The sequence below is a fragment of the Falco naumanni genome, chromosome 8 (assembly GCF_017639655.2).
Source record: "Falco naumanni isolate bFalNau1 chromosome 8, bFalNau1.pat, whole genome shotgun sequence".
Taxonomy (NCBI): domain Eukaryota; kingdom Metazoa; phylum Chordata; class Aves; order Falconiformes; family Falconidae; genus Falco; species Falco naumanni.
In genome coordinates this window covers 34,036,953-34,048,176 of record NC_054061.1, presented here as the reverse complement: position 1 = coordinate 34,048,176, position 11,224 = coordinate 34,036,953, and the positions used below count along the sequence as shown (strand labels likewise).

Here is an 11,224-nt window from a genome sequence, read left to right as displayed (position 1 = left end):
TCAAAGGGCTGAAGATCTGCTGAAGAGGCATGTTGCTACAAGCAGGATGTTTCACAGTCTTTGTGTTAGGGAGTTTCTGCGTGGTCCTGTGTGGTCCACGGTGTCTTGAACTGTACGTTAGAAGTCTGCATAAAGCCACTGCAAGCGTATTTGCTAAAAATGTGAATCTTTACTGTTTTTAGGAACATTGGTCTAAGTACATGTCTACGTTTAGACTTCCCTGATTTTTTTCTCTCTTGCTCTTGTGGTGTTTCTGAACTGTATGTTTCCCCGCTGTAAGGAAATTCTCAGCTGTAAAAGAAGACCGCAGCTGTCATGGCACCCCGTCCGTGGTGACCCTTCTGTTCATTGTGAAGGATGCGATGAGGCTGGAGAGGTGCAGCAGCGCACATGGCTATAGCCAGTGCCAGCCCTGGGCTGTACCTGACAGCATGTACCGTGAGCCTGCGCTGAGGGGGTGCAAGTGCAGCAGCACCACAGAGATCAAGGAGGATTCACTGTTGCCACCTCATCCGTTTGTGCGCCGAGCCACACTCGGGACAGAACAGAAGGCTGCTGCTACCGATATGCTTAGCCAAAGTGAACGCAGTGACGCCTGCAATAGAGTATACAAGGAGCATGCTTTGTGGTATTATTTATTTAGGAACTGTGAGTAACTACAGCCGTAGCGTTCTCATCTTTGCAATTCTGATGGTTTAACACACTGGGAGAACATTAGCATGTTTTTATTAAGGTACAAAATACACCCCGTTGTTGCCTAAAACATTTAAAAAAACGTGAGAAAAGCTCTGTATGCTCTAAATCAGATTCAAAACCTTTCTGCATAAGGAATTGTGGCAATACTGTGTTTAGTATAACAAGAGGTTTTTATCAATTGCAAAGGAAAAGACATGCTTGCGGTCTGAACCTAGCAGCAAAGAGTAAAGCAGTTAAAAACCATTGTGTCATCCACATTAGTTGAGCTTTGAATGTAGAACAGCAAATCATTTGAAACACATACACAACTAGGTAATACCAAACAATCTAAGGTTGATATCGTACACACCTGTATTAAAGTACACTGACTACTTAATGGTGAGGATTTAAGGTAATTGTTTTTTTTAAAAGAGGTAACCTTTGAAATGCAGATGGTTGCACTTTACACACAAAAAGTGGGCAAGAAAAAGAATCACTTTTGGAATGATACATAGATATAAGACACACTGGTTTTAGATTATGCATATCACCTTGCAGCCTCTGATATTACCTCTGGACAACAACAAAAAAATCAAAAAGTGCCAATACTGTGAAAGGAAAGCAAAGTTACTAAGTCTGAGTGCGTTAACCATTTCTGAGAAAAAAACTGGGGTTTGGACTTCTATGTTTTCTTCTGTTTTTCTGCATTTTTAAAAAATGCAGCAGCCTTACTGGTGCAGGTTGAAGACAAAAACAAAGACAATCAAGCTCATAAGGTAGAAATAGGTCCTATATTGGTTAAGATTCTTTGGGAACTGCTAAGTATAAAGGAGTTTGTAATCCAGACTACTTTTTGGCTACTCCAAAAATCTGTGGGAGTTTCCAGCTTATCATCAGTTGAAATCTGTTTTGCAATCACCAAGTAAATGCAAGTAAAACTTTAACTGACCTGATATTCCATTCACACACATGCACGTAGAAGTCACTGATTGCGCAATAACCTGTTTTTTCACATGAATCATGAGTCCTTATTAGACTGACCAGAACAACAGAAAATATGCTCAGTCTTTGTGTTTTCAGTCCGTTTCTTAAGTAGGCAGCTGTAACTGCACTGAAGTGACAGGTTCTATAAGGGAAAGGTGACAAGGTGTGATCAGCTGTTTAAAAGCAAGATCACAGGTGTCTCGGGAAACCACCTGGATGTTTAACTTTAGCCAGTATTACAGTGGCACTAACAGCACATTGAGAAAGGACAGTAAATGTGTTTGAAGTCAGGACTGTGAAATTCTGTTTAAAACAAATGAAAAATTAACCATACCAACATGCAAATTGCAATGCTGGCTGTGTCAGACCTTCCCTTACAGAAGATACCGCTCAGAGAGCAGCCTGTTTCTTAGGGCTGGAGAGATTTGCTGCAAGTCTGGCAAACGATTCCTTGTAAAGTAGATCTTGGGGAGCCAACTTTGCTGCAGTTTTGGCCGAGGAAAGTGATGGTATAGAGCAATGAGCTCAGTAAACAGAATGTTTTTCTTTAAGATCTTCAGAATATAACTGTAGACTTGTTTTCCATACATTTGATTTAAAAATAGACTGGGCAACTTAGTTGATGACTTGCTTAAAGTAAAGCCAATCATGCTAGCAACTTAAAATTGCCTGATGGTTTGAATTAATGCCCGTACGTAAGGCAAACAGGTATCAACTGATCATGCTGAAAAAACAACCCTCCAAAGACCTACGAATCACACAAGGTGCTTTTGATAGCTTGGTTTTCTGAGCCTTATAAGGAGAGTCTTTAAATACATTTTTTTTCATTTTTTTTTCTTTGAGCCTTGTTTCATTCTTCCTCCTCCTCATCTTCATCTTCTCCTTCTTTTCCCATTGTTTCCACAAGGAGTTCTGCGGTGCACGTGGCTTCCCCAAGGCTGTTAACAGCTTTGCAGGTGTATTTGGCATCATCGTCCCCACATACTTCAGAAATAGTCAAAGAACAGTTCCCATCCTCATCATAATCTATCTGAAAGTGACGGGACTCCTTGACAGGCTGATCATCTTTGTACCACATCACCTCAGGGTCAGGATAGCCTGCAGCAGTGGGGAGAGAGGAGCAATTGCAATGAATGAGTGTTAACTGACCTGTAATTACTTTTAAAGTCTCTTTCCCTGTCTGTATATGGACATGCCAATATACAAATACCTCATTGAATTCCAATTAAAATAAATACAGATGATGTGAGGCTTTTTTACTTCACATTTACCTGAAACAGCTTTATAATGAACAGCAAAAAATTGAAAGTTAGCACTGAGGTACTCACTAGATTCCTCTTTCCACTACTTTAGCAGTGACTGCAGACAGCTTTTTTGTGCTTGTCAAACATCACCCAGCGAGGGACTCTTGACAGCATATTTGAGGCTTATTTCACATTGCAGCTTTTGTAGAAACCACCGTTCCCAACACTGAGATTTAGATTTTCAAGGATAAGGTGTTTTGGGCTACAACTACAATCTAGCATCCTTCTCAGGCTGCTTTATGGGGCCATTCTGAATCTTCCTCCTAATCTGCTCCTTACACATCAGCCTGTCCTGTACAGGGAGCGTGGCACTCCCGTTTCCTATTTGTGTTTGTTAGGACAAGGGAAGGAGTCTAAGAAAAGCATTTTTATTATGCATGTCAACAGGAGTTCAGGGGCCTTTTGTGAAGCAAATGGCTCTACTGTACTCGAGCAGGGCTGTACAATAAGTGCTGGGGAACAATCCCTTATACAGTACTCTTGGCTGCTGTAACAAATTGAAGGCTTGTTGTGTCAGCCAAGTTCTGGACTGTGATGGGAAGATGACTTTCCACTGAGCAGAAATAAAGTGCAGGTACCCCTGACACACAACAAATGTTACAGCGATACACTGAAAAGTTTGGAACATCAGCCATGGTACATCCATCTATTTTATTCCATGCAGTACTTCTACACATACGCCTCACGCTGAGCATCCATCAGCCCCAATAATCCATCCTCGCATCTCTGCTGTGAGGTAGGAAACATGGGCAGTGACAGAGATCAGGCGCACAGAAACAAACAAGCAGAAGGTCAGCGAGGCAGTTTCTGAACCTCATTTTAAGATTAGAAATTGTCTTAACTTGGACACATGCACTACGCTACCCACTCCATCCATTTTGTTTTAACAGCTTTTCTCTTCCCAATGTCTAGTTTTCATCAACAGCTGTGATCCAGAGGCTTCAGTCTCATTTCGATAGAAGTGCTAGCGGTCCTGGCCTTTGGACTGTTAGGCTGACCAAGCCCAAGCTCATTAAGTGCCTTCTCATAAAGTTTTTCTATCTGCATATTCCAGTCTGAGTTTTCTTTCTTGAACTCATGACTTTAAGAAAAAACAAACCAACAATACAGTATTTTCTAGGTGTGACTTTTGTAACCAGCGCAAAGTATCATTACTTCTCATGCAAATACACTGCTAGGGACTTCCTTGCCATTAATATAATACATGTACGGCTTAAAGTTATCTTGAGGTCACCTGAAACTTGCATGTCATTTCAGACAAGTTACTTCCCACTTATTCTGGGTTTCTGGTTACTAGTCTCTAAGAGCATACTCTTGGAATTCATGGTACTACGTTGCATCTTGTTTTTACTGTTTCTACCCTCAAAAATCATCTACTCTTCCCACTTGCTGTTCTGAATTAGTGATTCACACATTGACTCTTGGAGACTTGTGTTCTATGGCAAGCACAGAACAAGCTCATGCAGTTCCAAATAATTTCTGTTATTGCAACACATTCATACTGTGACACGCATATATTGGTGAAGTGAAATGGCACCAAATCAACAATAAGACAGAAGAAAAAAATTGAAAAAGTTAAACAGCAACACAATGCAGAAAGCTGGCAAGGAAGGAAGGAAAGAAAGAGATACGCTAATTCAAAGTACCTTCAATTTTGCAGTCAAATCTAGCAGCGCTTCCTTCCACAACCTCTATGTCCAGGATTGTTTTAGTAAAATATGGCTTTACATGGGGCTTTTCTTCAGCCACTTCCTCAAGGAAAGCATCTGGAGGAGAGTGAAGAGATAGTTAACTATTTTACAGACATGTTCTCAAAAGATATTTTAATTTTTAATTACCAATGGTAATGAAAGCATATTTTGCTTCATTTAAATCTGTAAGGCTGTTGGGACAGTGAGGACATCAGCTGCTGAGTTTTGTGCCAATCTTCTGCAGCTGGACAAAGATTCAGGCCATAAATAGAATAAAATCAACATGCAGGCCACCACGCTACAAATCATCTTTAATTTTTCTTTGAATTTGTTTCTAACCTAACCTGGATCAGAGGGGTGAACCAGTTCAACTTGTATCAGGCCCACAGGCTATGTGGATATGTCAAAATGACTTGCTTGATTTTCAGAAGCATCAAACATTTGCACCTCCAATTACTACACACCACAAACCCACTTTTCAAATGGGTGCGTAGGGGAATAATGTAGACACATTATGTTTTTTTTTCTTAAATGCCCCTGTCTGAGGAGCATGGTTAATGCGGAGTACATGTCTTGGTTACAGCAAGCGTTAATACTTTATTGCTTACTCGCTTGCATGAGAAGGCAATACATCACTGTAATCTTTGTATAAACATGCATTCCCAAGCTGATAGAAAGTGCAGCTGACAAATCTGCCTTAATTCTTTGGCTTTAAAAAGACAAGTTTACTGCCCATACTTATACTGGGGCATTTTGAATAGCAGAACAATACGAACAATGAATTTTTGATGGATTTCTTAAAAAAAAGAAAAGATACAGTCAACAAGTGCAGGAATAACCAACTCGATGATTGGTCTCTAGCGTTTTGCTAAAAGTTTTAGTAAGATTGATTCAGAGAAAACTAAAAATAAGGTGCAGCAAGATTCCTTACCTTCGTTCTCTACTTTGTCTGCATTTATAGGGCTGGTAGGCGAGCTCCCAGAGGCCTTCCTCCCACTCATACCAGAAATCATTGCCATGGACGACAGTCTTCCTATTGCTCGGACAGCATGGCCAGTTTTCTAAGACATAACATAAAAGGCTTCTGATAAATCCAATCCAACAGGCATGTGATTTTCTGTACAATTGTGCTTCAGACAAATTATCTGGGATCTCTGCAAACCTCACTGGAATTGTTGGACAAACTGCTTATATATAGCTCTCTTGTTTTAGGAGAGACAGAGCAGGCTGGTCTGAATTACCAAATTTAGTTGCAGATATAAACTTCCCCTGATGAACTCATACCTAAATGAATGTCTCTGTTAGCTGCGGATGAAAAGCACTGCACAAGAGGAGGGCCAGCAAAAAAAAAGCATGTCCTGTTTAACGGGAACTTAACTCTGGTGGTGGACGGCTCCCTCAGTGCCATATGGGCTGGACTGAGTTTCATCAAGGATGAATAACAAGCTAATACGGAATGAATGAGAAAATACCATCTGGACGATGGAGGCAGACCTCTGACAGACTTGAGAATCAACCACCAGGATACTAAAATATGCTCAAATTACATTGCCTCTAGTATGGACACTTGTATTTTTGTGCTGCTTGCATGAGCTCCTAAGAAACATGTACAGTAGAACGTAAGAGGAAATAGAAAGTAGATTTACATAAATTAATATTTTGTAGGCTACTCAAAAGGCTGGATCCAGGATTTTATACGTCAACTCCCCTAGCCATTAGGGGGACACAGATGGACCTCCTATGACAGTTCTAGCATAAAAAAAAAAAAAAAAAAAAAAAAAAAGCTGTGGAGACCAAATATGTCAAAGAAAATAATTAAACCAATCTGACAGAATCCCTGAGAAGCTTGGTGCTCCAAAGGGACAGAACTACTGGCTTAGGAAAATGAAACTACTACAAAATGAGGTGTCTAGAGAGGCCGGGCAGGTAAGTGTTTTCCTAGTTGTTCAGGTTTGTAAGGGTAACGCAGTCCCCCAGCCCTCAGTGGCATGGAGAGGGCAGGGGGGAGAGACGGTCATGCTCCCAAAAGAATAGGAAAAACTGTACTTGAACTCATACACTTTTTAGTAGCCTGAAATGGAGCAATCACATGTTGACATATATATGCAGCCGTGCACCCTCCTACTACTCATTGAAACCAAACCTGCTTTACTGCATTCATACCCTGGCCACACTGGAGTTTCCACCAGCACCAGAAACCACCTGGGATGACATTTTTCTCAGAATCATAAACATCAGAAATAAAGAGATTAGTAGGATAACTAGCCCAATTCTATTACCTGCCATTTTCTTCTGGCCATATATTTCTTCATCCTATCTTTGGAAAGTTTTTTGGCTTCCATGTTTTTGGTGTCTTTTTGCAGCCAAGGGTGCTGAAGACATTGAGTACAATTTAAGCGACTCCTGTTTTTATATAAAAAGACTGGTCAGTGTTGCCATTAATGATAGTTGAACCTACCTGCTTTAACATTATTTTTCGTGCTCTATTCTGGGAGCTGGTTTTTCTGTTGCCTAAATTTAGCAACATAGATCACATGGCACTGCTTTCCAGCCATGCTTACCTCTTAAGCTCACTTTCACAATTTCTGTAGGTTTTTTGGAGAGAAAACTGTGCATTTTAAAGTGTTAATAAAACATTATAAAACAAAGCACGAAAAGCCATATGTTTTAGGCACGGAACACATACAGCAGAGCCACAGTGGCAGTGATTCAGCTACCTCACGCTGGCAGAACCCTGTCCCAGATCTCCTTTCCTTCACTTAGAGATTCTCCCTTTCCCACCACTTAATACTCTCCTGCACTGCAGCACTGAGCATTTCACAAAACAGAAATGCCTAATTCTCAAATCAAGCCACATCGTCACTTTGTTCATGGTACACAGATAAATAACCCTCTGTTCTCCATCCATCTGTCTGCAAACTCATTGCAAGAAGTACATTTTCTTTCCTTGGTTTGTTCAGTGTCTGCCGTAAACAGGGCTTCCAACTCTGATTTTTTTTTCTTGCCCAATTCCTAGATTTATGGGAAAGCTGCCTACTCAGAGGTACTGCACTTAAAAGCAACACATCGAAATAAATCCAGCAAAATTGCAACCCATTTAGTTCAAGACAGAACATAGCATGCAGGAATCTGTGTCACACAGCGGTGAAGATAAGAGTAGCCACACGAAACCTCAGGGTGCATCTTGCCCAAGGAAAGAAAAAAGCAGAATGAGCAGGCGATTATAAGAAAGCGCTCTATTCAGACCCTGCACGTAAAATAAATGAGAGCTGCACACAGAGCTCCTTATAAAGTATTGCCAGAGGTGCCTGCATCAAGGTGGAGATTCCCAGTGGGGAAACAAGAATGACAAGTTCAGCTAATTGCAAACATAGAAGGTGTTTCAAGTCCAACAGCTTTACTTCATGTCTTTCTTCAGTAGATTGCTGATAAAGTCCTTGGCATCATCAGAGATTTCATCAAAAGCCTCATCATCGAAGTCCCATGTTGCTGAGGTAACATTGGCTAGGGTTTCATTGTCGTTGTCTCCCATGAAAGGAGAAAGTCCGCTGACCCTGGGGATAGAATACACAGACACAAAACTGTGTCAGTTTGCAAATTGTCAGAGGAGTAAACTAAAATTGTGTGTGACATCTCCCATGCTCTGCAGATCTTTATCAGTAAAGCTCCCTTAAAAAAAAATAAATACTTGAGGCTAACTACGGGTAGTCTTATAGGAAGGAAACTAGAATTTTGACTGTAAAACTGAAAGGAAGATTTTTGCTGTTTCTTTCTTTTTTCCCAAGACATTTTTGAGGAGAATAAAGTGTGAGTGGAGCATACTAGTTGGTTAAATGACTTGTCTAGTTCTGCATAAATACTACTGCAATTTTCCCACCAAATTCAGTTGAACAGATTTTTTTCCCGGTGTTTTCAGAATGACTTTGCTGCCTTTACTGTCAAACTAAGGGTTTTTGTACATTTTATCCCATTTACATCTGCAGAGATCACCCAAGAAAGATGCATAAAGAAATCATGAAATCGTGAAATCCACAAGGCCATTTTGTAAACAGAATCACCTTGAATTATACAGCCAGATAAAACCATACTACATCACTGCAGGCTGTAGAGTTATGCAGATGCACCCAAAAGTAATTTGCTTTTTATGTTCTCAATCTGTCATGATGATGCACCAAATGGAAGTAATACTCTTTTATAACCTAAGTTGAGCTTCCAAGGCTTTTTACTTCATATAACTGATAAATTGCCAAAGGCAATTACAGAACATCATGGTGTCATTTTTGCAGAGTATCTTTCTCCTGTTGAGTGTTGCCCTTTATTATACTGTGTCTTTGTGCATTCAGATTCCTGTATATATCACCCTTTCAGTAAAAACTTGCAGGTGAAATGTTGCTTATTCCTTAGAATTAGAAATTATTCAGTTTTCCTGGTCTTCCTGGCATGCAATTTACATAATAATTCGTTCCTCATGAAATTTTATAGACTTTATTTGCTTTCTCTGTACAATCAAGTTTATCAGCTACAATAACCAGTTACATTTCAACAACAGTTTTTTAAAACAGGGAAAAATAAGTGGAACTTCTTAGGGTTCTGAAAGTACTATATGGATATAATACTATGTGAATATTGTGATGCTACTGAATATCACAGAAGAAACTGGTAGAAAAAGAGATTGGGATCAAATAAAGTGAACTAGTAGATTAATAATATTAGTATAAACTCCTCCAAAGTTATTTTGCTACTCTTTCGTTACTAATTACATTCAAAATATGATTTGGAATTTGTTCCTAAGGGTTTTATTTCTATAAGCATAGCAGAAACACACAGTCTTTGAAGCCTCAGACAAAGCAGATACTAAATCTTTTACCATTTCTGGAAGTTGTGTGCAGTACAGCAGAGTCTAGAATCTTACGTGTGCACTTCAGAAATTTGCTAGTAATAATACATGAGATGAAGATAAAAGGTTTGTTTCTTCTCAGGCAGAAAGAGGTAAATCAGAATTGAAGGTATTTGCTGTCTTACTTTCCATTATATGGGGTGCATCTAAATGCAACAGTGAAGCATGACTTTATAAATCTATAAGGTGACATATACCACCTTATATGAACATATAACAGGCATAAGCTACAGAAAGCTGAAAGATTAATGTACCAAAAAATGCTTACATAAAACAACTTTACCATGACTGTTCTCTGTCTTTGACACTTTGCTGGAAGAGACAAGGTTTCTGCCTGATAGCACTGAAGCGCTGGTATAGCTGCAGCGCAATGAGAGACTGTTCTGCCCCCATGCACATCAGCCATCACGGCCAGGTTAAATCGTTGAAGCAAAATCTCCATCCTGGAATCTGCAAAGGACTCCTGCAGGGCCTTAGACCTATCTCCACTCCAGTATTTAAGCATTTTCTTATTTATGACAATGTCATTGTTCTCTATAATGTTTTAGAAACTGCAGCTTTAGAGACTGCAGCTGTAAGTTTTGGGTTTCAGATACTGATTGTGAAGGTGTCTCTTTTTTGACTATGTAGTAAGTACAACGACGTCTCGGCCAGTTCCGTGGCTGCTAAAAAGGCCTGTACAGCGAAGGGTCTGTGAAGTATTTCTTTAGTTCACTGTCAATATGGGAGATGCAGGTCTTCATCCAGTTAAACTTCCAGAGGATGCACTGGGGCAGCCAGAGCAATAACAATCCCATTTCCCTTCAATACTTGATCAAAGTATGGCAAAGGTGACCGCTGCATAGTATTGCCACAAATAGTATTGTGCAGCTCTTGTGCTACGTTAGGTAATATTTTGGCCTGTTTCCAGAGAGTAACGCTGCAGTAGTGAGAGCCCATGTCTGTGTTAAAAGACTGCTACAGGTACAGAGACATTGCCTCACGAGGCAACACCACTGCTCCACGCTGCCGTAAGAGGCAGTGCTTATAAAGACGTCTAGCTTTCTGGACAAGGGGATACTGTGTGTGACACATAGCTTTTGAGGGATGAGGATAAGTGGAAGGAGATTAGAGAGGAAAAAAGCACTTTGATTGTTTGGGTTGGCTTTTGGGTTGGGTTTTTGGTTTGGGTTTTTTGTTGTTGTTTTGTTGTTTGTTTTGTTGGTTTTTTTTAATTTTAGTTGTTGTTGTTGTTTTAAGAATTGCATGACATAATTCTCTGATAAAATCTGAAATAGTGTGGTAGGATTGACCCATCACATGCATTTGGTAAATTACCAGACGGGTATCAGTTAAGCCTGCACTCACTTTGTCACTTCCAAGCACCACTGTAACAGTACCCATTTAAACATTTCAATGAACCTATTTTTATACTTCTGAATGAGCTGTTGCGAATTTATAAGGCTAAAATAATTTTCTCTCTCTACCACAGTTTTACACTGTGATTCATTTGCTTTGTCGTGGAAATACTTGTCAGGAGAACTAGATGTGTGTCTATAGTCAGAAAACAAAATCCAGCAGCTAGTGTAGATAATAACCAGAAATTCTTATCTTTAGCACAGATTTCACTGACCTGTGTCTTGGCTGTTCATTTCTTAATGGCCATTTAAAGTAATAATGGCCCAGCAACTCTT

General features: G+C 39.9%; 1 protein-coding gene across 4 annotated transcripts in view; it reads right to left on the bottom strand.

Annotated features, from left to right (window-relative positions):
• Positions 1-619: 619 nt before the first annotated feature.
• The window catches only part of MYLK (myosin light chain kinase), a 216,717-nt gene continuing 206,112 nt past the window's right edge, over positions 620-11,224 (bottom strand). For 3 of the 4 annotated variants that reach the window (XM_040602878.1, XM_040602877.1, XM_040602879.1), the window contains 5 exons: positions 8,056-8,208; positions 6,934-7,057; positions 5,586-5,715; positions 4,610-4,729; positions 620-2,757 (listed from right to left, as the gene is read on the bottom strand). In XM_040602878.1, the coding sequence (XP_040458812.1) occupies positions 2,510-2,757; positions 4,610-4,729; positions 5,586-5,715; positions 6,934-7,057; positions 8,056-8,208 (775 nt within the window). In that variant the 3' untranslated portion in view covers positions 620-2,509. Of the gene's footprint in view, positions 2,758-4,609; positions 4,730-5,585; positions 5,716-5,938; positions 6,036-6,933; positions 7,058-8,055; positions 8,209-11,224 lie in introns of those variants that run through there. The other variant, XM_040602881.1, reaches the window with a different exon arrangement.